Source organism: Pseudophryne corroboree, chromosome 4 (genome assembly GCF_028390025.1).
Source record: "Pseudophryne corroboree isolate aPseCor3 chromosome 4, aPseCor3.hap2, whole genome shotgun sequence".
Taxonomy (NCBI): Eukaryota; Metazoa; Chordata; class Amphibia; order Anura; family Myobatrachidae; genus Pseudophryne; species Pseudophryne corroboree.
In genome coordinates this window covers 316704424-316726862 of record NC_086447.1, presented here as the reverse complement: position 1 = coordinate 316726862, position 22439 = coordinate 316704424, and the positions used below count along the sequence as shown (strand labels likewise).

The window sequence follows — 22439 nt, the reverse complement described above, 5'->3', positions numbered from 1 at the left end:
GACACCTGCAGCTATCGAGCCAGCTGCAGGTGCTGTTGCCCTATCTCCACAGCAGGGACGGCAATGTCCCTGACTGCATTGGCTGCTGGACACTGGGGCTGCACAGGAGATCTTGTGAGAGTAGCAAGATCTCGCACATGCCCAGTGGACCCGCTGGTGGTGAGACACAGTGCATCAGCAGTAGGCGGAGTGAAGAAAGATAAAATATGTGAGGATATGTGTGGACTCTACAGTGGGTATGTAATCGGGTAGGAAAGTTTATGAAGGTTATGTGGGCGGAATACATACCAGTTACTGGCGGACAGGATGCTGGCTGTCAAGATCCTGACAGCGGCATACTGTCCGCCAGAATGGCGCCATCGTGGCGAGCGATAGGAGTCCCCTTGTGGGCTCACTGCGCTCGACGTGCCGCGGGCTCAGTGGCTTGCTGCGCTCACTACAGGATCTATTCCCACTCTATAGGTGTTGTGGACTCCCACAAGTGGTAATAGTCCTGTTTTGCCAGGATTTCGGCTGGCGGCATCTTGACCGCTGGGATCCCGACAGATGGAAAATTGATCGGATCCCATGTGGGTGGCTTCGGATATGTTGTTTATTATTATTCTTATTCATTTGGACAACCTTTCACAATCTGGGACAGTCCTAATCTCTGAGCTCAATTCCAGTCCTCCCAGCTTCACAAAGACTGTAGAAAAGATGAAGCCCACTTTCCGATAGTGCTGACCTTACAAATTAGCTCACCTGTCTCGGTGTGCGTGAAGATGAATCATATCCGTGTGAAGCAGGGGGGGTATTAAGTGAGGGGGAGCTAGTATGCAGTCTCCGTCCGGGCCCCTTCCTTGCTATAGCCGGCACCCTAGGTTTTGTGAGTGCTAGTAGACTGTAGCGCACTGGCGTATTTGTAATGGGTTCAGCACCCCTTATTTTTAATACTTACCCTCCAGAGTCCCGCGGCGCAGCAGCGCTGCTGCAGAAATTACTGAGACAATGGTGCAGCGCCATTTTACTGATGTTTCGTGCCTGTGCAGTAGGAAGAGCACTGGGAAAATAGCAGTGGTGCCATTTTCCAGGGGATCTGCGCATGTGCTGTAGACTCTGGGACAGCGCTAGGGTCCCCAGGCTAGAGAGAAGGGGCCAGATGGAGCCTGCACATGGGCCTCCACCTCTCTAGAACTGTCCCTGTTGTAGCGCTTTGATAGAGTCTACTGAACATGCACAAGTCTCAGAGAAAATGTCATGGCAGCCATTTTACATGCGATGTCCCTACTGTGCATACCCCCTGCTCCATTTTTCCAGTGATTTTGCACTGTTGCATCTGTGGATGGTGGGACTCTGGAGAGGTAAGTACTAAAGATATGGGTGCAGCGTGTGCAGTGCGAGTCCCCCCATGACCAGAGGGGCCTGTGTGCACCGCACACACTGCTCCCATTATTGATACGCCATTGGTGTTGAGCTTTACTGAGAGGGAGAGACAGAAATCACCACTGACGAATTCTGCTTTTCAGGCTTGCGCAATGAGCCTGACCCAATGTCACAGCAGGCAATTTTGAGAACTTGGTAGACAGCAGGGATGTGCTGTGACGTAAATGGCTGAGGAGGCGCTGGCTAGTTCCAGCGCCAGATTTACACAAAATATATGACCTGAAGGGTTCATGTGGGCATTATACACAAGTACAGCTGTATATACTGCTGGAAATTTTGTGAGTGTTGATCAGAGATGTGCAGAAAAGATAGGCAGGGGAGGCAGTAAAAATGATACTTTCTGTAGTAAAAACACGTGACATCCGATAGCCAATAAGGAGATTAGGGTAAATCCGAGTAAAACCGAACCAGCCAGTGGCGGATTTAGGGGGGGTGCCCCCCCTGTCATTTTTAGTGCAGACTGACATGCGGACGAGCGTCCGCATGTCAGTCTGCGGTCTCGTTTCCTCCCCTGCTGTTAGGAGGGACACGGAGGGCACAGTGCGCGCCTCTCCTGTGTCCCTCCTGGGTCTCCGGCGGCCGCTGGTCTCATGAAGGAAGTGCCGTTCGTGAGCACTTCCTTTATTACAGTGACCCGCGGCCGCCGGAGACACAGGAGGGACACAGGAGAGGCGTGCACTGTGCCCTCCGTGTCCCTCCTAACAGCAGGGGAGCGGGGGGAGCAGCGGCGGCGGCGGCGGAGGAAGGGGGGGGGGAGGACGCACTCGGGGGGAATATCTGGCACTGGGGGCATATTTGGCAGGGAGGGGGGGGGGAGAATATCTGGCACTGGGGACATATATGGCACTGGGGGGAATATCTGGCACTGGGGGCATATATGGCACTGGGGAGGGAATATCTGGCACTGGGGGCATATTTGGCAGGGAGGGGGGGGGGGAGAATATCTGGCACTGGGGACATATATGGCACTGGGGGGAATATCTGGCCCTGGCTGGGGGCATATATGGCACTGGGGGGGGGATATCTGGCACTGGGGGCATATGTGGCACTGGGGGGGGGGATATCTGGCACTGGGGCATATGTGGCACTGGGGGCATATATAGCACTGGGGGGGGCGATATCTGGCACTGGGGGCATATGTGGCACTGTCGGGGAATATCTGGCACTGGGGGTATATGTGTACCTGGCACACATGGGGGGGGCTATATTTGGCACTGGGGGCATGTGAGTACCTGGCACCGTGGGGGAATATCTGGCACTGGGGACATATGTGGCACTGGGAGCACAGCCCTAGCAACAAGGACTACCTCCTAGCAACGAGCATGACACCCAGTGCATGAAACCCCTGGCAACGAGCATGACACCCAGTGCATGAAACCCCTGGCAACGAGCATGACACCCAGTGCATGAAACCCCTGGCAACGAGCATGACACCCTGAGCATGAAAACCCCTGGCACCGTGCATGGAACCAAGAGCATGAAACCCCTGGCAAGGAGCATGACACCCAGTGCATGAAACCCCTGACAACGAGCAGGTATTTGAAAAGTAATTAGAAGCCTTACTGTAGGACTTAATGTGTGATGGGCATTACGGTGTGTGGCATAATGTATCACGGACATTGCGGTGTGTGTCATAATGTGTCACAGGCATTATGGTGTATGGTATACTATATCGCTGGCATTGTGATATGTGGTATAATGTCTCAGGGTCATTGCAGTGTGTGGCATAATGTATCACGGACATTGCGGTGTGTGTCATAATGTGTCAGGCATTACGGTGTGTGGTATACTATATCACGGGCATTGTGGTATGTGGTATAATGTCTCAGGGTCATTGCAGTGTGGCATAATATATAACGGGCATTGCGGTGTGTGGCATAGGGTATAACGGGCATTGCGGTATGTGTCACAGGCATTACGGTGTATGGTATACTATATCACGGGCATTGTGGTATAATGTCTCAAGGTCATTGCAGTGTGTGGCATAATGTGTCACAGACATTGTATGTGCTATAATGTATCAGGGGCAGTGCAGTGTGTAGCATAATGTATAACGGGCATTGCGATTCCTGTCATAATGTGTCACAGGCATTACGGTGTGGCATAATGTGTCTGGGGCATTACAGTGTGTGCATATTGTGTCATGTGCATTATTGTGTGTGGAATAATGTCTAAGGGCCATTGCAGTATGTGGAATAATGTATACTGGGCATTACTATAAGGAGGAAAAATGACAAATAATGTAAGGGGCATGAATCAGGATTATTTTTCTTTCCTGTGGTGGCCAACGTCTGGGCGTGCAGGTTGCAAAACTGGGGTATAAGGTAGTCTTTTCCTGCAATGCCACGCCCATTCAAACGAAGCCACGCCCATTCCAACAAATCCACGCCCCTTATGGTGCCCCCCCTGTAATTTTTTTCTGGATCCGCCCCTGGAACCAGCTCATCTCTAAACATAAGTTTTCTTTTTTTATTTGTAATCAGAGATACTGTAAATATGTTTCAGATTTGCAGTAACAATATGGTTAATGTAATTAGAACGTTTGCGCTAAGGCTGGGATGATCTTTATTTTGATTTTAATCATGTAATCATGTAATTTACTTCAAACCAAAAATTCTCGTTTTCAGCAATGTGTCTCTTTTCTTCTTGGACCACCGGCCCGGGATCTCGATGGAAAAATGTTTAGACGAGGATACGATACTAGGGAAACACACACACAGGGAACGGGGAATGAATGCTGCAGCCCTGTAATCATGCACGTCAGTCAGTCAGTCAGCCAGCAGCCGGTCTCAGCACTTCCTTGACGCCGAACCTGGTTGCTGGTTGCTAGGGGCGCTGACAACAACACACTGCACCAGCAGCAGGAGCCGGGCAGGCCTGACATTACACATATAACCCCGCCATCGCGTTTCTTTCTGTAGTGCTGTGAGATCTCCCAGAGAATGAGCCGGGAGATTTTGGCTGAGTTGCAGTGGGCTGAAGGTTTTGCCATCCCTGTGGCCAATAGCGAAAATAAAGCGCTGGAAGATGAGGTGAGGGTATGAGTGTGTATATATGCCTGAATGCAATTCTAAATATGCCTGTGTGTAGTGTACTTCTTCTATTAGATGTTATTAGTCCTTCAGTACTCACGTTATGTATAGTAGTTGCAATGATAAGGCTGCTCACCTGCTGAGCATGCTGGGAGCTGTAGTCCAGCAACAATAGTAGAGTAGTTATGTTGTATTCACCTAGTAAAAGCTGCTCATTTACCAGGACTCTTGAGGGATGTTTCAATTAGAGGCCGTTTCTGCAATGTGGCATTGGAATGCTGGCATCTTTACTTCCCATAGTCCCGATATCGTTTGTAAATCGCACGTTAGGCTGGGTACACACCTCACAGATATGATGGCGGGCCCATTCTCGCTACGGACGAGCGGCTGATCAAGGTAAGTATACACAGTGATTGGCCCTGTCATGCAGCTGGTTGAGCATTTGAATTTGCCTGCCCATCTGTGTCGTCTACCCCTGCAGCAAGTGCCGACCGCCCATATACACAGCAGAATGCGCCGATATATCTGCAGATATAGCGCCCATCGGCTGTGCTGCAGGGCCAACCCGATATGTCTCTTCAGGGGCGGATCCAGAAAAAAATTACAGGGGGGGCACCATAAGGGGCGTGGCTTCGTTGGAATGGGCGTGGCATTGCAGGAAAAGACTACCTTATACCCCAGTTTTTGCAACCTGCACGCCCAGACGTTGGCCACCACAGGAAAGAAAAATAATCCTGATTCATGCCCCTTACATTATTTGTCATTTTTCCTCCTTATAGTAATGCCCAGTATACATTATGCCACATACTGCAATGGCCCTTAGACATTATGCCACACACAATAATGCACATGACACAGTATGCACACACCGTAATGCCCCCGACACATTATGCCACACACCGTAATGCCCCCGACACATTATGCCACACACTATAATGCCTGTGACACATTATGACAGGAATTGCAATGCCCGTTATACATTATGCTACACACTGCACTGCCCCTGATACATTATAGCACATACAATGTCTGTGACACATTATGACACACACTGCAATGTCCGTAATACATTATACCACACACTGCAATGCCCGATACATTATAGCACATACAATGCCTGTGACACATTATGCCACACACTGCAATGACCTTGAGACATTATACCACAATGCCCGTGATATAGTATACCATACACCGTAATGCCTGTGACACATACCGCAATGCCCGTTATACCCTATGCCACACACCGCAATGCCCGTTATATATTATGCCACACTGCAATGACCCTGAGACATTATACCACATACCACAATGCCCGTGATATAGTATACCACACACTGTAATGCCTGACACATTATGCCACACACCGCAATGTCCGTGATACATTATGCCACACACTGCAATGACCCTGAGACATTATACCACATATCACAATGCCAGCGATATAGTATACCATACACCGTAATGCCTGTGACACATTATGACACACACCGCAATGTCCGTGATACATTATGCCACACACCGTAATGCCCATTACACATTAAGTCCTACAGTAAGGCTTCTAATTACTTTTCAAATACCTGCTCGTTGTCAGGGGTTTCATGCACTGGGTGTCATGCTCGTTGCCAGGGGTTTCATGCTCTTGGTTCCATGCACGGTGCCAGGGGTTTTCATGCTCAGGGTGTCATGCTCGTTGCTAGGGGTTTCATGCACTGGGTGTCATGCTCGTTGCCAGGGGTTTCATGCACTGGGTGTCATGCTCGTTGCCAGGGGTTTCATGCACTGGGTGTCATGCTCGTTGCCAGGGGTTTCATGCACTGGGTGTCATGCTCGTTGCTAGGAGGTAGTCCTTGTTGCTAGGGCTGTGCTCCCAGTGCCACATATGTCCCCAGTGCCAGATATTCCCCCACGGTGCCAGGTACTCACATGCCCCCAGTGCCAAATATAGCCCCCCCCCCCATGTGCCAGGTACACATATACCCCCCCAGTGCCACATATGCCCCCAGTGCCAGATATTCCCCGACAGTGCCACATATGCCCCCAGTGCCAGATATCCCCCCCCCCAGTGCTATATATGCCCCCAGTGCCACATATGCCCCAGTGCCAGATATTCCCCCCCAGTGCCACATATGCCCCCAGTGCCAGATATTCCCCCCCCCAGTGCCACATATGCCCCCAGTGCCAGATATCCCCCCCCCCCCAGTGCCATATATGCCCCCAGTGCCAGATATTCCCCCCAGTGCCATATATGTCCCCAGTGCCAGATATTCCCCCCCCCCTCCCTGCCTGCCAAATATGCCCCCAGTGCCAGATATTCCCCCCCAGTGCCAGATATGCCCCCTCAGTGCGTCCCCCCCCCCCGCTTCCTCCGCCGCTTCCTCCGCCGCTCCCCCCGCTCCCCTGCTATTAGGAGGGACACGGAGGGCACAGCGCACGCCTTCCTGTGTCCCTCCTGGGTCTCCGGCGGCCGCGGGTCACTCTAATAAAGGAAGTGCTCACGAACGGCACTTCCTGTATGAGACCCGCGGCCGCCGGAGACCCAGGAGGGACACAGGAAGGCGTGCGCTGTGCCCTCCGTGTCCCTCCTAACAGCAGCGGAGGAAACGAGACCGCAGACTGACATGCGGACGCTCGTCCGCATGTCAGTCTGCACTAAATCAGTGGCGCCCCCGCAGCCCCTCGCCACCGAGCCACCGCGAGGGCTGCGGGGGCAGGAGTTACGCCACTGTAACATCCTTCAGGAACAGCAGCAGCAGCCTCATGTCGGGTGGGTGCGCCGCGGCGTGCGCACAAAATAAAATAAAAATAAAATTACAAAAATCAACTAAAAATGACAGGGGGGGCACGTGCCTTGGTGCCCCCCCCCTAAATCCGCCACTGATGTCTGTGATAGGTGTTGTTCACATACATATCTGGTATACACACCCGGTGACGTGCCCATGATATATCAGCCGTTTCCTTAAAGTGTACCCAGCATAAGTTTGCAGGGGTACATAATAAAATGCATGGTTTATTTAGGTGCTATTGGTGAAATGTATCAAACGTTTTAAACAGTGGACAAGTGGGGAGGGAAGTTGGCAAGAGAAACCAATCAGCTTCTACCTATCATTTAATAGAATGTACTTGAAAAATTATAGAAACTCACTGGTTGCTGTTATATCTCATCAAGATAGACATTCACATATCAGTGAAATCCACAAATAACTGTTGAAATGGGTTACTTTTATTTCTCTAACGTCCTAGTGGATGCTGGGGACTCCGTAAGGACCATGGGGAATAGACGGGCTCCGCAGGAGACAGGGCACTTTAAGAAAGAATTTGGATACTGGTGTGCTCTGGCTCCTCCCTCTATGTCCCTCCTCCAGACCTCAGTTTGAATCTGTGCCCGGACGAGCTGGGTGCTACTTAGTGAGCTCTCCTGAGCTTGCTAAAAAGAAAGTATATTGTTAGGTTTTTTTATTTTCAGAGAGATCTGCTGGCAACAGACTCTCTGCTACGTGGGACTGAGGGGAGAGAAGCAGCACTACTCACTGAAGATTGGTCCTGCTTCTTAGGCTACTGGACACCATTAGCTCCAGAGGGATCGTACACAGGATCGCACCCTTTGTCGTCCGATCCCGGAGCCGCGCCGCCGACCCCCTCGCAGAGCCGGAAGACAGAAGCCGGTGACAGAAGCAAGAAGACTTCGAAATCGGCGGCAGAACACTCCAGTCTTCATATGAGGTAGCGCACAGCACTGCAGCTGTGCGCCATTGCTCCCACACTAAACCCACATACTCCGGTCACTGTAGGGTGCAGGGCGCAGGGGGGGGGGCGCCCTGGGCAGCAATTAAAGACCTCTTGGCAAAAGTGGGCATATATACAGTTGGGCACTGTATATATGCATGGGCCCCCGCCATATTTTTACACAGAAACGCGGGACAGAAGCCCGCCGCTGAGGGGGCGGTGCTTCTTCCTCAGCACTCACCAGCGCCATTTTCTCTCCACAGCTCCGCTGAGAGGAAGCTCCCCAGGCTCTCCCCTGCAGAAACACGGTAGAAGAGGGTAAAAAGAGAGGAGGGGGCACATAAATTTGGCGCAAAAACAGTATATACAGCAGCTACTGGGTTAACACTAAGTTACTGTGTGATTCCTGGGACATATAGCGCTGGGGTGTGTGCTGGCATACTCTCTCTCTCTGTGGGGGAACTGTCTTCAAAAAGAGCATCCCCTGTGTGTGTGGTGTGTCGGTACGCTTGTGTCGGCATATTTGACGAGGAAGGCTATGTGGAAGCAGAGCGGGAACAAATGAATGTGGGGGCGCCGGCGCCGACACCCGATTGGATGGATATGTGGAAGGTTTTAAATGATAATGTTACTTCCTTGCATAAAAGGTTGGATAAAGCTGAAGCCTTAGGACAGCCGGGGTCTCAGCCCATACCTGATCCTATGTCGGAGAGGCCGTCAGGGTCTCAGAAGTGCCCACTATCCCAAATTGTTGACACAGATATCGACACGGATTCTGACTCCAGTGACGATGGCGATGATGCAAAGTTACAGCCTAAATTGGCTAAAGCCATCTGTTACATGATTATAGCAGTGAAGGTTGTGTTGCACATCACAGAGGAAACCCCAGTCCCTGACAAGAGGGTTTATATGTATGGGGAAAAAAGGCAAGAGGTGACCTTTCCCTCTTCACATGAGCTAAATGAGTTATGGGAAAAGGCTTGGGAATCTCCAGATAAAAAACTGCAGATTTCCAAACGGATGCTTATGGCGTATCCTTTCCCGCCAACGGACAGGTTACGTTGGGAATCCTCCCCTAGGGTAGACAAAGCTTTAACACGCTTATCCAAGAGGGTAGCCCTTCCGTCACAGGATACGGCCACTCTAAAAGATGCTGCGGATAGAAAGCAGGAGGGTACCCTGAAGTCCATTTATACACATTCAGGTACCTTACTAAGGCCGGCGATTGCGTCGGCCTGGATGTGTAGTGCTGTAGCAGCATGGACGGATACCTTATCTGAGGAACTTGATACCTTGGATAAGGATACTATATTACTGACCCAGGGGCATATAAAAGACGCTGTCCTATATATGAGAGATGCTCAAAGAGACATTAGCATACTGGGCTCTAGAATAAATGCAATGTCGATTTCTGCCAGAAGGGTCCTGTGGACTCGGCAATGGACAGGAGATGCCGACTCAAAAAGGCACATGGAGGTTTTACCTTACAAGGGTGAGGAGTTGTTTGGGGAGGGTCTCTCGGACCTGGTCTCCACAGCTACGGCTGGGAAGTCAAATTTTTTGCCATATGTTCCCTCACAACCTAAGAAAGCACCGTATTACCAAATGCAGTCCTTTCGATCACAAAAAGGCAAGAAAGTCCGAGGTGCGTCCTTTCTTGCCAGAGGCAGGGGTAGAGGAAAGAAGCTGCACAATACAGCTAGTTCCCAGGAACAGAAGTCCTCCCCGGCTTCCACTAAATCCACCGCATGACGCTGGGGCTCCACAAGCGGAGCTAGGCCCGGTGGGGGCGCGTCTCCGAAATTTCAGCCACAAGTGGGTTCACTCCCAGGTGGATCCCTGGGCTATAGAGATTGTGTCTCAGGGATACAAGCTGGAATTCGAAGAGATGCCCCCTCAAATCGGCCCTGCCAGCTTCCCCCTTAGAGAGGGAAATAGTGTTAGCTGCAATTCACAAATTGTATCTTCAGCAGGTGGTGGTCAAGGTTCCCCTCCTTCAACAAGGAAAGGGTTACTATTCGACCATGTTTGTGGTACCGAAACCGGACGGTTCGGTCAGACCCATATTGAATTTAAAATCCCTGAACATATACCTGAAAAGGTTCAAGTTCAAGATGGAATCGCTCAGAGCGGTCATCGCAAGCCTGGAAGGGGGGGATTTTATGGTGTCTCTGGACATAAAGGATGCTTATCTTCATGTCCCCATTTATCCACCTCATCAGGAGTACCTCAGATTTGTGGTACAGGATTGTCATTACCAATTCCAGACGTTGCCGTTTGGTCTCTCCACGGCACCGAGAATATTTACCAAGGTAATGGTGGAAATGATGGTGCTCCTGCGACGGCAAGGAGTCACAATTATCCCATACTTGGACGATCTCCTCATAAAGGCGAGGTCCAGAGAGCAGTTGCTGATCAGCGTAGCACGCTCTCGGGAAGTGTTACAGCAGCACGGCTGGATTCTAAATATTCCAAAGTCGCAGTTGATTCCTACGACTCGTCTGCCCTTCCTGGGCATGATTCTGGACACAGGCCAGAAGAGGGTTTATCTCCCGATGGAGAAGGCTCTGGAGCTCATGACACTGGTCAGAGACCTATTAAAACCAAAACAGGTGTCGGTGCATCACTGCACGCGAGTCCTGGGAAAGATGGTGGCATCATACGAGGCCATTCCTTTCGGCAGGTTCCATGCGAGGACCTTTCAATGGGATCTGTTGGACAAGTGGTCCGGATCACATCTACAAATGCATCGGCTGATCACCCTATCTCCCAGGGCCAGGGTGTCTCTCCTGTGGTGGCTGCAGAGTGCTCACCTTCTCAAGGGCCGCAGATTCGGCATTCAGGACTGGGTCCTGGTGACCACGGACGCAAGCCTCCGAGGGTGGGGAGCAGTCACACAGGGAAGAAATTTCCAAGGGCTGTGGTCAAGTCAGGAGACTTGCCTTCACATCAATATCCTGGAACTAAGGGCCATATACAACGCCCTACGTCAAGCGGAGACCCTGCTTCGCGACCAATTGGTGCTGATTCAGTCAGACAACATCACCGCAGTGGCTCATGTAAACCGCCAAGGCGGCACAAGGAGCAGGGTGGCGATGGCGGAAGCCACCAGAATTCTTCGCTGGGCGGAGAATCACGTAAGAGCACTGTCAGCAGTGTTCATTCCGGGAGTGGACAACTGGGAAGCAGACTTCCTCAGCAGGCACGACCTCCACCCGGGAGAGTGAGGACTTCATCATGAAGTCTTTGCGCAGATTGCAGGTCGGTGGGAACTGCCACAAGTAGACATGATGGCATCCCGCCTCAACAAAAAGCTACAGAGGTATTGCGACAGGTCAAGAGACCCTCAGGCGATAGCTGTAGACGCACTAGTGACACCGTGGGTGTTCCAGTCGGTCTATGTATTTCCTCCTCTTCCTCTCATACCCAAGGTGCTGAGAATCATAAGAAGAAGAGGAGTGAGAATAATACTCATTGTTCCGGATTGGCCAAGAAGGACTTGGTATCCAGAGCTGCAAGAAATGCTCACAGAGGACCCTTGGCCTCTGCCTCTAAGACAGGACTTGTTGCAACAGGGGCCCTGTCTGTTCCAAGACATACCGCGGCTGCGTTTGACGGCATGGCGGTTGAACGCCGGATCCTAGCAGAAAAAGGCATTCCGGATGAGGTTATTCCTACGCTGATAAAGGCTAGGAAGGACGTGACGGCTAAACATTATCACCGTATATGGCGAAAATATGTTGCTTGGTGTGAGGCCAGGAATGCCCCTACAGAGGAATTCCAGCTGGGCCGTTTCCTTCACTTCTTACAGTCGGGAGTGTCTTTGGGCCTAAAATTGGGTTCCATTAAGGTCCAGATTTCGGCCCTATCCATTTTCTTTCAAAAAGAACTGGCTTCTCTACCTGAAGTTCAGACGTTTGTAAAGGGAGTGCTGCATATTCAGCCCCCTTTTGTGCCTCCAGTGGCACCTTGGGATCTTAACGTGGTGTTGAGTTTCCTGAAGTCACACTGGTTTGAGCCACTTAAGACCGTGGAGTTAAAATTTCTCACGTGGAAGGTGGTCATGCTATTAGCCTTGGCTTCAGCTAGGCGTGTGTCAGAATTAGCGGCTTTGTCACATAAAAGCCCCTATCTGGTTTTCCATATGGACAGGGCAGAATTGCGGACCCGTCCGCAATTTCTGCCAAAAGTGGTGTCATCTTTTCATATGAACCAACCTATTGTGGTGCCTGTGGCTACTCGTGACTTGGAGGATTCCGAGTTACTTGATGTGGTCAGAGCTTTGAAGGTTTATGTAGCCAGAACGGCTAGGGTCAGGAAAACAGAGTCTTTGTTTATCCTGTATGCTTCCAACAAGCTTGGTGCTCCTGCTTCAAAGCAAACTATTGCTCGCTGGATCTGTAACACGATTCAGCAGGCTCATTCTGTGGCTGGATTGCCGCTGCCAAAATCAGTTAAGGCCCATTCCACTAGGAAGGTGGGCTCTTCTTGGGCGGCTGCCCGAGGGGTTTCGGCATTACAGCTTTGCCGAGCAGCTACTTGGTCGGGTTCAAACACTTTTGCAAAGGTCTACAAGTTTGATACCCTGACTGAGGAGGACCTTGTGTTTGCTCATTCGGTGCTGCAGAGTCATCCGCACTCTCCCGCCCGTTTGAGAGCTTTGGTATAATCCCCATGGTCCTTACGGAGTCCCCAGCATCCACTAGGACGTTAGAGAAAATAAGATTTTACTTACCGGTAAATCTATTTCTCGTAGTCCGTAGTGGATGCTGGGCGCCCGTCCCAAGTGCGGACTTCTTCTGCAATACTTGTATATAGTTATTGCTTAAATAAGGGTTATGTTTGGTTGCATCAGGGTTGATCTGATGCTACGTTGTTGTTCATACTGTTAACTGGGTAAGTTTATCACAAGTTATATGGTGTGATTGGTGTGACTGGTATGAGTCTTGCCCTGCATTCCAAAATCCTTTCCTTGTACTGTCAGCTCTTCCGGGCACAGTTTCTCTAACTGAGGTCTGGAGGAGGGACATAGAGGGAGGAGCCAGTGCACACCAGTAGTCCTAATTCTTTCTTAAAGTGCTCAGTCTCCTGCGGAGCCCGTCTATTCCCCATGGTCCTTACGGAGTCCCCAGCATCCACTACGGACTACGAGAAATAGATTTACCGGTAAGTAAAATCTTATTATTACTAATGTTTTGCTAATACATATTTGTTTCTTTGTTATTAATTCATGATATAGTAGTCCAGCCTGATGATATATATGTGGAATATTTTAACTAGTATACTTGATGCAACACTTTCCCGTGGTCCCTTCTCTCCATACTCCCGAAGAGGGAACCATTCGCAGAGGAGAGTGCGAGTCTGTCCCAAGTGAGACATTATTATTATTAATATTATTATTACCAGTTATTTATATAGCGCAAACATATTCAGCAGCGCTTTTTGTCTATTCACATCAATTCCTGCGCCAGTGGAGCTTACAATCTATATTCCCTACTTATGCACCCACTGTGCAGTGTGCATGTCTTACTCGGGACAGACTTTAAAGAATTATTATATAGATTGATAAACTGAAATGTTCCTGTAAATAGGTCCAGACATCAGGACACACATGGGGGTAATTCAGTTAGTACTGTGGGGATGTAGCTCCTGGGTTAAGTGTCCAGAGCTATACAATTGACTGTATTGCTCTTAACCCAGGTGGTGTACCTAACTGCAATTAATGCCCAGCATTTAGTTGGGGTAAACTGCAACTTTGTGCTGGGCACAATGCAGTTACTGCACTCGCCTGCAACTAGCCCAGAGGCACCAGTTAACGTGAAATATTGTTTGCACCCTCAAGAGTCTGGGAACAGAAATTCATGTTAAGGGCTAATTGCAGGCTTACCACGGGAGTGATTCAATAGCTCTGGGCAGTGGCGGAACTAGTGAGCAGTGGGCCCGGGTGCGACAAAATGCTTTGCCACCCCCCCCCATCCCATCCAAGTCCACCCCCTCACCCCTGGAAAGGATCTGGTGAGGGGGACCTGCTCAGGGCCAGAGAAATGGATACCTAGCAACAGTGCCGTAACTAGACATTTTAGCACTGTGTGCAAGAAACGGCATCGGAGCCCCACCCCTGCATGGAAAACAGGGGCAGTGCGCGCCGTAGGCGCTCGCAAAAATACATAGGGGCGTGGCTTCGTGGGGAAGAGGTGTGGCTACAAAATAATACCAATTCATAAAACGGTGCACAGTAGTCTCTATTGTTCAAATTACGCCGCACAGTAGCACCACTACACCAAGTAGAGACCCTTTTACACCTTACGGCTGACAGATTTCCCTTTTTACACATTACGGCAGACAACGTCCCCTTTTTACACATTACGGCAGACAGCGTCCCCCTTTTTACACATAGCGGCAGACAGCGTCCCCTTTTTACACATAACGCCAGAGAGCGTGCCCTTGTTACACATAGCGGCAGACAGCGTACACTTTTACACATAACGGCAGACAGCGTCCCCTTTTTACACATAACGGCAGACAGCGTCCCCTTTTTACACATTACGGCAGACAGCATCCCCTTGTTACACATTACGGCAGACAGCGTGCCCTTGTTACACATTACGGCAGACAGCGTGCCCTTTTTACACATTACGGCAGACAGCGTGCCCTTTTTACACATTACGGCAGACAGCGTCCCCTTTTTACACATTACGGCAGACAGCGTGCCCTTGTTACACATTACGGCAGACAGCGTGCCCTTGTTACACATTACGGCAGGCAGATTCCCCCTTTTTACACATTGCGGCAGACAGCGTCCCCTTTTTACACATTACGGCAGACAGCGTGCCCTTATTACACATTACAGCAGACAGCGTCCCCCTTTTTACACATTACGGAAGGCATATTCACCCTTTTTACACATTGCGGCAGACAGCGCCCCCTTTTTACACATTACGGCAGACAGCGTGCCCTTGTTACACATTACGGCAGACAGCGTCCCCTTTTTTACACATTACGGCAGGCAGATTCCCTCTTTTTACACATTGCGGCAGACAGTCCCCCTTTTTGCACAGAAAGAAAGAAAGAATTATACTTACCCTCTCCGCTGGCTTAGGCTCCTCGGTGCAGCTTCTGGCAGAGATCCCGGGCAGGAGAGAAGGAGAAGGAGGGAGGTGGAGGAGGGAGCCGCATCAGCGTTGTGTTATTGGTGGAGGCGCTGCTGCTGCTGTCCCTCTGCTTCACTATAGGCTGTTCTCCGCCGCTGTGAATGCTGGGATGCGCTTCACAGCGGCGGAAGACAGCCTATAGTGAAGCAGAGGGACAGCAGCAGCAGCGCCTCAACCAATAACACAGCGCTGCTGCGGCTCCCTCCTCCACCTCCCTCCTCCTCCTTCCCCCCGTACCGTTGCGCTCCTCTCCTCTCTCTCCGGGCAGCTGTGTGCTGCGGGCAGCGGTTGCCCGCAGCACACAGTGGCATGTAATGAGTCAGTTTGACTCATTACATGCTTTGGGCCCCTGGACAGTGGCGGGCCCCAGTGCAACGCACTGGTTGCACTGGCGGTAGTTCCGCCTCTGTCTCTGGGCACTTAACCCAGGAGCTATATCCACACGGCGCTAACTGAATCGCTCTATGTAGTGCGCGACTTCTCACCTGCTTTAATGCTGAAGAACTGTAAATCAGTGTCTTCATGTGTGAACTCATATATACAGTATATTGAAGTTTAGTAAAGACACAGATTTATTTGATTGAAATGTTGGTTTACCTCAACATCTTGGTCAGGGAAAAGGAGATCACAAATACAGTAACAAGTTAACTAATTACAGGGGGTGTGGTATAGCTGACCGGAAGCCAGGAGATCGCCGGTCAGCATACTGACGCCGGGATCCCGGGAGCATACCGACGCCGGGATCCCGGCAGAGAGGGGCAAGTGCAGCAAGCCTCTTGCGAGCTTGCTGCGGGCTCGGTGGCGACCTGAGGTCGCCACGGGTTCTATTCCCACTCTATGGGTGTCGTGGACACCCACGAGTGGAAATAGTCCCTGTTGGTCAGCATGCTGACCGTCGGGATAGTGAGGGGCAGGATGTTGGTGGAGGTCATGTGACTGTCAGTCTCCTGACCGCCGGTCACGTAAATACCACCCAATTACAGGCCATTTCATCCAAAGTTCCCCATACCATATACATACATTATTTTTTCAGATAAACTGGGATGTAGTAGAAAAGGGTTGGTTTATCAGTATGGGAGAGATTTGAGAAGTGACATTGCACTCAGCCAGAAAAGCAGGATCATGTATCCCGGAAACAAAGGATCTTTTGCTCCAAGTAATGGGAGTTCACTGTTTCAGGTGAAGGAAGGCAGATAAATACATAGGTGACTATGGCCTCATTCAGAGATGTACGCAATGCTGATATTTATGGAATTACAGTTGCACTGCACACGCGCCAAGGGACTTTTGTGATTTCGTCCGCAGTGAGTGACTGGCAGCCTGGGACCATTTGGGGGAGGTAACAGGGAGTGTCGTCAAAAATGCAGGTGCGTTGCAGAAAATATTTTGCCAGCATCATAGATCCCGCGGCCATTCTGCATGAAGATAGGGTTACACGGGAAGTTGATTATGGAAGGGTTTGCGAATGCTGCTGCGTGTCTTTATGCAGTTGCTTGGACCTGTGAAGCCAGCAGTGGGTGTCTCATTATATTTCCAGGCGGCTACAGCATTAGCATATGTTCACACATCCGCTGCATATGGGATCGCAGCTGCGAATGCATTACTGCACATTTCTGAGTGTGGCCCTATATCACTCTACGAATGTCATTTCACCATTGTAATAATGCGATTTGTCTCTTAGATGCAAAGAAAAGAAAAGGAGAAGATGCATTTGTCAAACCAGTTAAAAGAATTGGATGACCGAATTCAAGCAATGGCCGACCACCTTAAAAATGTCAGACAAGAATTAAATTATGTTCAGGTAATAGAGAATGTGGGATAAGAAATAGAATACGTAAATGCAAGAAAGACTGGCAACCTCTCCTGTCCTAGATAATGCCTTGAACAGAGATCTTCTTTCTCTTACGTCCTAGAGGATGCTGGGGTCCATATTAGTACCATGGGGTATAGACGGGTCCACCAGGAGCCATTGGCACTTTAAGAGTTTAACAGTGTGGGCTGGCTCCTCCCTCTATGCCCCTCCTACCAGATTCAGTTTAGAAAATGTGCCCGGAGGAGCCGGTCACAGCTAGGGGAAGCTCTACAGAGCTTTCTTAGTAAAAGTTTATTTTAGACTTTTTATTTTACAGGGAGGCTGCTGGCAACAGCCTCCCTGCATCGAGGGACTGAGGGGGGGAGCAGTGTCCGTCTTGCGGGGTCTGTGCCACTGCCTCCGCTGAATTGGACACTGAGCTCCACGGGGGATAGATTGCTCCCCACCGCAGGAGAACGCTCACCCCAGCAGCGTGCCGCCCCCCCGTTACAGAGCTGAAGTTTGTGGGGTGTACAAGCAAACATGTCTAGAGACTCTGTCACATATGCTGCAGAGGGTTTATCTTCTCAGGAAGATCCCATCCCATGTAATCAGGATTGCACTGTTGTAGCGCAGATCTCAGCTAGAGAACCGGAGTGGTTAACCTCTCTTAGGGGGGCTATTTCTCAGATTTATGAACGGGTTGCAAGGACTGAGCATGCAACTCAGGTGTTGCAATCCTCTATGGCAGTATACTGCTCCCTCGGGGCCCCCTGCGGTACATTCTTACAAATGTGCTCTTGCTCAAATGATGCAGGATGACACGGATACCGATTCTGACACAGCAGACGGTGATGGGGATGTGTCGATGGGGACGGCATCACTTGCTAAGGGGGTGCAGTTGGTGATTGAGGCCATGCGGGATGTGTTACATATTTCTGACACCTCCTGAGCAGGTTGAGGAGGCCTTTTTCACGGACAGTAAGAAAGCCCCTCTCACCTTCCCGGCATCTAAGGGATTAAATGCTATATTTGAAAAAGCCTGGGAAAACCCGGCGAAAAAATTCCAGATCCCTAAAAGGGTCCTGGTTGCTTTTCCCTTCCCGGAAGACGATAGAAAAAAATGGGAGTCCCCGCCTATAGTTGACGCCTCTGTCTCCAGGCTGTCAAAACAGGTGGTATTGCCAGTCCCGGGATCTACCACGTTGAAGGACCCGGCTGATCGCAAAGTGGATGCTATGCTCAAATCCATATACACGGCTTCAGGGACTATACTGCGGCCTACTATTGCCTGTGCATGGATTTCTAAAGCTATAGCCAAGTGATCAATCGCTCTGCAGGAGGACTTGACTACGATGGATAAAGGTGACGTTGATTTGTTTTTATGTAACATACAGGATTCTGCAGGGTTCCTGGTAGAATCCATGAAGGACCTGGGTTCCATGGCTGCGGGGATCTCCTTCATGTCCGTCTCGGCTCGCAGGGGTCTGTGGCTGCGCCAATGGTCTGCGGACATGGAATCCAGGAAAAGTGTGGAGAGCCTACCCTATACAGGTCAGGCTCTGTTTGGGGAGGCACTGGATGCGTGGATTGCCACGGCTACCGCGGGTAAGTCTCCTCCTTTTCTCCCCTCAGCTGCACCGGCTACGAAGAAGCCTTTTACTTCCAATACATCGCAGTCCTTTTCGGCCCGCGAGGCCTAGAAAGAACAAGCCTTCTCACACCTTCTTTAAAGGTGGTCGTGCCAAATCCAAAAAGCCTGCCCCCGCAGGTTCCCAGGACCAGAAGCCGGCTTCTGGTACCTCAAAGTCCTCAGCATGACAATGGACCACACAGCCTTAAGGTAGGTCAGGTTGGAGCAAGACTCCGGCATTTCAGCCACATCTGGGTGTCGTCGGGCCTGGACCCCTGGATACAGGATATTGTGTCCAGAGTGTACAGGCTGGAGTTTAAAACTCTCCCGCCTCAACGTTTCTTCAAATCAGGCTTGCCAGCTTTGCCGGCAGACAGAGCTATTCTTCTGGACGCTATCCGAAAATTGGTAGTGTCCGAGGTCATTGTTACAGTACCACCTCATCAGTTGAACAAAGGTTACTATTCAATCCTTTTTGTAGTACCGAAGCTGGATGGTTCGGTAAGGCCAATTCTGAACTTGAAATCTTTGAACCCTTATCTCATGGACTTCAAATTCAAGATGGAGTCTCTGAGAGCTGTCATCTCAGGACTGTTGGAGGGGGGGTTCCTGGTGTACCTGGACATCAAGGATGCGTACCTCCACATTCCCATTTGGTCACCGCACCAGGCCTATCTCAGGTTTCCACTGTTAGACGATCACTATCAATTTCAGGCACTGCCGTTCTGTCTCTCCACGGCACCGAGGGTCTTCACCAAGGTGATGGCAGAGATGATGGTTCTCCTCCGCAAGCAGGGGGTGAACATAATTCCGTATATGGACGATCTGCTAAACAAGGCATGATCCAGAGAGAAGTTGTTAAGATCCATTGCTCTCACGACACATCTGCTCAAGGGGCACGGTTAGATCCTGAACCTTCCGAAGTCTCATCTGGAGCCGACAAGGAGGCTGTCTTTCCTGGGGATGATCTTCGACACGGAGGTACAGAGGGTGTTTCTACCGGTGGAGAAAGCGTTGGTGATTCAAACAATGGTCTGGGATGTCTTGAAGCCTGCCCGGGTATCGGTTCATCAGTGCATCCGCCTTCTGGGGAAGATGGTTGCCTCCTACAAGGCTCTGCAGTACGGAAGGTTTCATGCTCGATCCTTTCAGCTGGATCTCTTGGACCAGTGGTCGGGATCTCACCTACATATGCACCAGAGGATACGCCTTCTCACCGAAAGCCAGGATTTCGCTCCTCTGGTGGCTTCAACTACCACACCTTCTGGAGGGCTGAAGGTTCGGAGTTCAGGACTGGATCCTTCTAACCATGGATGCAAGTCTAAGAGGCAGGGGAGCAGTCGCTCAGGGGGAAACCTTCCAAGGAAGGTAGTCAAGTCAAGAATCCCTTCTCCTGATAAACATCCTGGAGCTAAGAGCTGTATACAACAGCCTTCTTCAAGCAGCACACCTTCTGCAGGATCGGGCTGTTCAGGTGCAGTCGGACAATGTGGATGACCTGTTAATCCTGACTCAATCTCAGGAAATTCTCCAGTGCCATCTACAAATGACAATAGCCTGTTTACAAAGCCAGGTATGGCTCATAAATTGGGCAAAGTCTTTCGTGGTTCCATCACAACATATGACGCACCTGGGGGCTGTATTGGATTCCAGGCTTCAGAGGTTTTTCTACCTCTGAACAAAATATCCATAATACAGACAAGGATTCAGAAGCTACTACATAGTCGAAGAGTATCCATTCATGCAGCAATGCGAGTGATGGGATCAACATTCGACATGGTGGAATATGCTTAATTCCACTCGAGGCCCCTTCAACGTCTCATGTTTTTCAGTTGGAATGAACTGCATCAGACGATAAAAACCCAGACTATGGCCCTCATTCCGAGTTGTTCGCTCGCTAGCCACTTTTCGCAGCAGTACACAGGCTAAGCCGCCGCCCTCTGGGAGTGTATCTTAGCTTAGCAGAATTGTGAACGAAGTATTCGCAATATTGCGAAAAGATTTTTCTGTGCAGTTTCTGAGTAGCTCGAGACTTACTCTTCCAGTGCGATCAGTTCAGTGCTTGTCGTTCCTGGTTTGACATCACAAACACACCCAGCGTTCGCCCAGACACTCCCCCGTTTCTCCAGCCACTCCCGCGTTTTTCCCAGAAACGGCAGCGTTTTTTCACATACTCCCATAAAACGGCCAGTTTCCGCCCAGAAACACCCACTTCCTGTCAATCACACTCCGATCACCAGAACGAAGAAAAAAACTCGTAATGCCGTGAGTAAAATACCAAACTTCTTAGCAAATTTACTTGGCGCAGTCGCAGTGCGAACATTGCGCAATTAGCGGAAAATCGCTGCGATGCGAAGAAAATTACAGAGCGAACAACTCGGAATGAGGGCCTATGGTCCTACCTCTGGCACTACGGAGGTCATTAGCCTTGTGGCTACAGCCATCCCATCTGGACAAAGGGCGACCCTTTTTGGATCTCAGAGTGGGAGATTCTGACAACAGACGCCAGTCTTCAGGACTGGGGAGCAGTGTCAGAAAAGTGTTGCTTCCAGGGGTAGTGGACCAAGGAAGAAAGTTGCCTGCCAATAAATATATTGTAACTTCGGGCCATATGTAATGGCCTTCACTCAGGCAAACGACATACTTCAAGGAAAACCGGTTAAGATTCGCTAGGACAATGCAATGGCAGTAGCGTACCTCAATCATCAGGCAATGAAGGAAGTAAGCTGCACTTTAAGGTGGGCAGAACTTCATTATCCTGTCTTGTCCGCAGGGTTCGTTCCGGGAGTCCAAAACTGGGAAGCAGATTTTCTCAATTGACATGCCATTCATGTTATTGGATGGGCCTTACACCCAGAAGTCTTCCAGATTCTGGTAGACAAGTGGGGGCTGCCGTAAATAGACCTCATGGCCTCTTATCAGAACAACAAAGTTCCCACATATGGGTCAAGGACAAAGGACCCCAAAGCAATCTTCGTGGATGCTCTGTCAGTGAGATGGGTGTTTCATCTGGCCATTTGCCTGTTGCCCAGGGTGAGTTGGAAAAACAAACAAGGAAAGGGCGCCGTGATACTAATAGCTCCGGCATGGCCCAGAAGACATTGGTACACAGATCTGCAGAGGTTGTCCGGGGATAGTCCGTTTCTACTGCCTCAACGTCCAGATCTACTGTCTCAGGGTCCTTGTCATTACAAACACCTGGATTGGCTGTCTTTGACGGTGTGGCTTTTGAGACATCCTGAAAGCAAAAGGATTTTCACGACAGGTAATTTCAACAATGCTTAGGGCAAGGAAACCATCCTCGGCTCGCATTTATTACCGGTTATGGCATGCTTATATTCAGTGGTGCACTGCCAGAAATTATGACCCGAGGTCTTTGCAAGTTTCGAGAGTTCTAGCATTCCTTCAAGCAGGAATGGATAAAGGTCTATGTGTGTCTTCCTTAAAGGTACAAGTGTCGGCACTAACTGTATGGTTTCAAAAGAAAATTGCTAACCTGCAAGATGTTCGCACTTTTTTTCAAGGAATGCTTCACATTCAGCCTTCTTTTGTTCCCCCTACAGTCCCTTGGGATCTAGAAATAGTCCTTAGGGTGTTTCCAGTTGCCCCATTTGAATCACTGAATAACGTGGATTTGAAATGGCTGACAGCAAAAGTTTTCTTCCAACTGGCTATTGCCTCAG

The 22439-nt window shown here is 50.2% G+C and overlaps 1 protein-coding gene across 1 annotated transcript in view; it reads left to right on the top strand.

Moving 5' to 3' along the window:
* Positions 1 to 3855: 3855 nt before the first annotated feature.
* Positions 3856 to 22439, top strand: part of CCDC39 (coiled-coil domain 39 molecular ruler complex subunit) — a 180122-nt gene continuing 161538 nt past the window's right edge. Inside the window, exons 1-2 of the mRNA XM_063916326.1 lie at positions 3856 to 4454; positions 17013 to 17132. Of these exons, the coding sequence (XP_063772396.1) occupies positions 4365 to 4454; positions 17013 to 17132 (210 nt within the window). The 5' untranslated portion in view covers positions 3856 to 4364. The remainder of the gene's footprint in view (positions 4455 to 17012; positions 17133 to 22439) is intronic.